At 36.3% G+C, this 3,511-nt stretch overlaps 1 protein-coding gene across 5 annotated transcripts in view; it reads left to right on the top strand.

Moving 5' to 3' along the window:
• The first annotated feature begins 432 nt into the window (after nucleotides 1-432).
• Nucleotides 433-3,511, top strand: part of LOC128881990 (TAR DNA-binding protein 43) — a 12,690-nt gene continuing 9,611 nt past the window's right edge. Inside the window, exons 1-2 of one of the 5 annotated variants that reach the window (XM_054133503.1) lie at nucleotides 433-941; nucleotides 2,625-2,752. In XM_054133503.1, coding sequence (XP_053989478.1) covers nucleotides 704-941; nucleotides 2,625-2,752 — 366 coding nt within the window. In that variant the 5' untranslated portion in view covers nucleotides 433-703. Of the gene's footprint in view, nucleotides 942-2,582; nucleotides 2,753-3,511 lie in introns of all 5 variants that reach the window. The other 4 variants (XM_054133501.1, XM_054133504.1, XM_054133505.1 and 1 more) reach the window with 4 other exon arrangements.

The following is a 3,511-nucleotide window of genomic DNA, read 5'->3' as shown; positions in this document are numbered from 1 at the left end:
AGCGATGTGATTGGTCCGTGGTTTTTCGTTAATAATTCAAAAACCAAGCACGATACGACAATTTTGCAAAGGAAATTGTTGTTTAGAATCGTCTTGGCCCCTCATTTCCGATTCTTACACTAATTCTAGGACATCCTGTATGTACATTACAGTGGCTTCTTCGTCTTTGATGATGCATTACACTCTTCTTAGTAAATTTTTGGTTTTCGGAATTGTATTATACTCCCCTTGAGTGGTTAATCTAAAGATCTTTCTTTTTTATATATTTTTCTGTCTTATGAACTAAAAAAGTGAATCTTTCGATAGTTTCATATTTTTTTTAAATTCTTCACTCAAATACTCGCTGTTTCCCTTCTCTATTATCACATATTTTCGCAGACTTTTATCCCAACATTGAAGTTTATTCTAACTTCGACGCCCCTTTCTAAAAAGTTTCGAAATTTCCGGTCTGACCGGGGCCCTCGCGGTACCTGCTCGCGGTCCGCGTAGGCACGCCGCTGACGGCGCGTGGACTGCGCGTGCGCGGACGGCCGCCATTTTGAGAGGTCCGGTGGTAGGCCCGACTGGCTGGGCGAAGAGAAAGAGGTGCGGTGTTGCGTGACTGGCTGCGAGACGACCGAGAGAGCGTGTGTGTTTGTTGTGTTGTAAAAATTTTTAATTCACCTTTCACGGGGAAGAAAAGACCGCACGTTTGGACGAGAAAATGTCGTCGTACATCCAGGTGGCCGAGGACGAGGGCGACGAGCCGATTGAGCTGCCTACAGAGGACGATAGCACGCTTTTATTGACCACCGTGACCGCCCAGTTTCCTGGAACGTGCGGCCTGAAATACCGCAATCCCGAGTCGCGGACGATGCGCGGCATCCGTCTCGTTGACGGACGTCTTCATCCGCCCGAAAATGGATGGGGAAAGGCGGTCTACTTTTGCGTATTCCCAAAAGGTGCATATCTCACGGAAATATATTCACGGCGTACTACCGATTTACATCGGTACAAATACTAACGCCGCGTAGAGATCGACTGGCCCGTGGCTTTTTCTTATATCGATTGATGGAAATTTCGTACGAGCTGTTGCCGCTCCAGAGGCGTTCTGTGTTATTTACTCTCTCTCTCTCTCTCTCTCTCTCTCTCTCTCTCTCTCTCTCTCTCTATCCGTTCTATTTTTATCTGCGTCTCTTTCCGAATTTTTGGGGGGAAAATTTCCACCGCCGGGCGATCTCGAACAATTTTTGCGTTGCATTTATGGAATCCAGTACATGCGTCCTGTGTTTGTCGCTAAATATTTTATGTATCGTTTAGAACAATTTTCCTTTCCTTTCTTTGTTTATTTGAATTTATTTGTAACCGAGACCCTGCTTCGCATGACTTTTGCAGAGATTGATGGGATTTGCTTGCAAATAAGGCCAACGATTGTATCTCAAACACTTGTTTCACCGTTATTCTTTTAAATAACACAAATTTAGTTTATACGATAGCAATATCGATAGAAAGAGTAATGTCCCGGGTAATCATTCGTAACATGCTCGATTCTCTTGACTTCTCTTTATGCTTTGCATAAAACTGTAGAGTCGGGTAATAACTTCGTACCATTTTATTTTCCTTCTATCCTAGAACGATTTCGTCACTACTTGGCAGTATTTCTATACATTCGAAGTAACTCTTTCTGAATAACTTAATTTAATATTATTGTTTCACAAACATAGAAATAGAATTTCCAAAAGGCAAAAATCAACATTTTCATCATCTGCTTTTCTTTCCTTTTCATCAAGATAAAACCTGGGTTTAATGCTCAGGAGAAAAGTAGATGTCGAAAATGTTGATTTTTGCCTCCTGGAACTTCCATTCCTAAACTATAAAAATAATAAAAACTTAAATATATTCAAAACAATGCCGATTCTAGTTTTGTAGAGCTGAAAGAGCTTTTCCGAATACATATAAACACTTTGCCAAACAGTAAACGAATCATTCTACTATAAAAGAAATATATTAATCCTGAAAATGAATTGAAAGCGAAATAGAAGTACCTACAATTGTAGAACAACACGCAATTAAAATGTTTGTTTACAAGTATAATATTTTGAACAACACACTCGCTTTTGTGGCAAATGATATTAATATAACCATGTGTTAATATTCAGTAGAATGCATCAAGATTGCCAGGCATGGTTTGCGATTGTGTCCGTGTAGAGATATTTTCAGTACACAGACTGTACGCTTGTATCTATATGAGTGTCTATTAATAATAAACTAAGTTTGTTTACGTGTACGCAGAGTTGCATAGTTGCGAACTTGAAAACACCAATGAAATTTGATCTCTGTATTATGTTATACACATGTAAACATCACACAAATTCTACAGACACAGACACACAAGTATTTTTTATTGTATTTTTTTCGAGTAATTATTATTTGTACTGGATATCCGTGTTCCTCTTTCTTTTTCTTTCTTTCTCTCTTTTTTTATGGTCACTTTTAGTTCTTGCGTAACGAAAGTTATACATTTCGGATGAGATTCAGATTCTGAGGAGGGTACTAGTAAATAAAAAAATAGTTAGTTGACACAAACACTTATGTCTTTTCAGAGAACAAACGTAAATCTGATGACAATTTGGAAAATTCCACAGCTAAAACTAAGAGAATGGAAACAAAGTTGCGTTGCACAGACTTGATCGTACTTGGTTTACCATGGAAAACGACAGAGCAGAATTTGCGCGAGTATTTCGAAACGTTCGGCGAAGTACTTATGGCTCAGGTAGGTTTGCCAGTTTCATTTTGACGCAAACTTTACTTGGAAATTATTCTTACAATGTTTCTTTGCGTCTAGTTTCATAAATTCCTGCAAAATTAGTTTGTCCTTTTCGAACTAGATATGCAATAGGGTGATCCTTATTTTAGTGACTTTTTAAATCTGTACCTTCTAAATATCTTCCAGATGCATACAACAAAATTCTTGTAAAATTTGAGCTCTCAATTTTAATATTAACAGGTGCATTAAACCTTTGAAAAGTTTAAATTGAAAATACATGGATTGTTTTCAATTGGTTACTTCTTCTTTTATAATTCTAGTAAAAATTGATGAAATGATTCGAAATTTGGTGGAGTTATTACTTATAATAATAGGAACAAGCTCTAAAAATTTCAAGTTTTTATCCTTATATATCAGTCTAGTAAGTAGGAAGCTATTTTCTCTAGTTGAAATATTTTTACAATATTATTTTAAATGTCTTAAATATGAATATATTTTATTATAAATGTTCCATAAACAAAAGTTGAAAAAATATCACTTTATAGGGGATGATAACACGAAACTTTTTTTCTATTTACAGTTTATTCATAGGACGTTTAATTTCATAGATAAAAATTCATAACTTAAAAGACCTCTTCTCTCCGAACTAAATTAAATTTGGAATGGTGAAAATAAAAGCATCGTTAGTTGACAATTGGTTATTTGATGAAAGTTGAAGAAAATATTACCTTATAAGGGATAATAACACGAAACTTTTTTGTATTT

Source organism: Hylaeus volcanicus, chromosome 9 (genome assembly GCF_026283585.1).
Source record: "Hylaeus volcanicus isolate JK05 chromosome 9, UHH_iyHylVolc1.0_haploid, whole genome shotgun sequence".
NCBI lineage: Eukaryota > Metazoa > Arthropoda > Insecta > Hymenoptera > Colletidae > Hylaeus > Hylaeus volcanicus.
The sequence above is the reverse complement of the archived record's forward strand: the minus strand, read 5'-3'. Positions and strand labels throughout refer to the sequence as shown.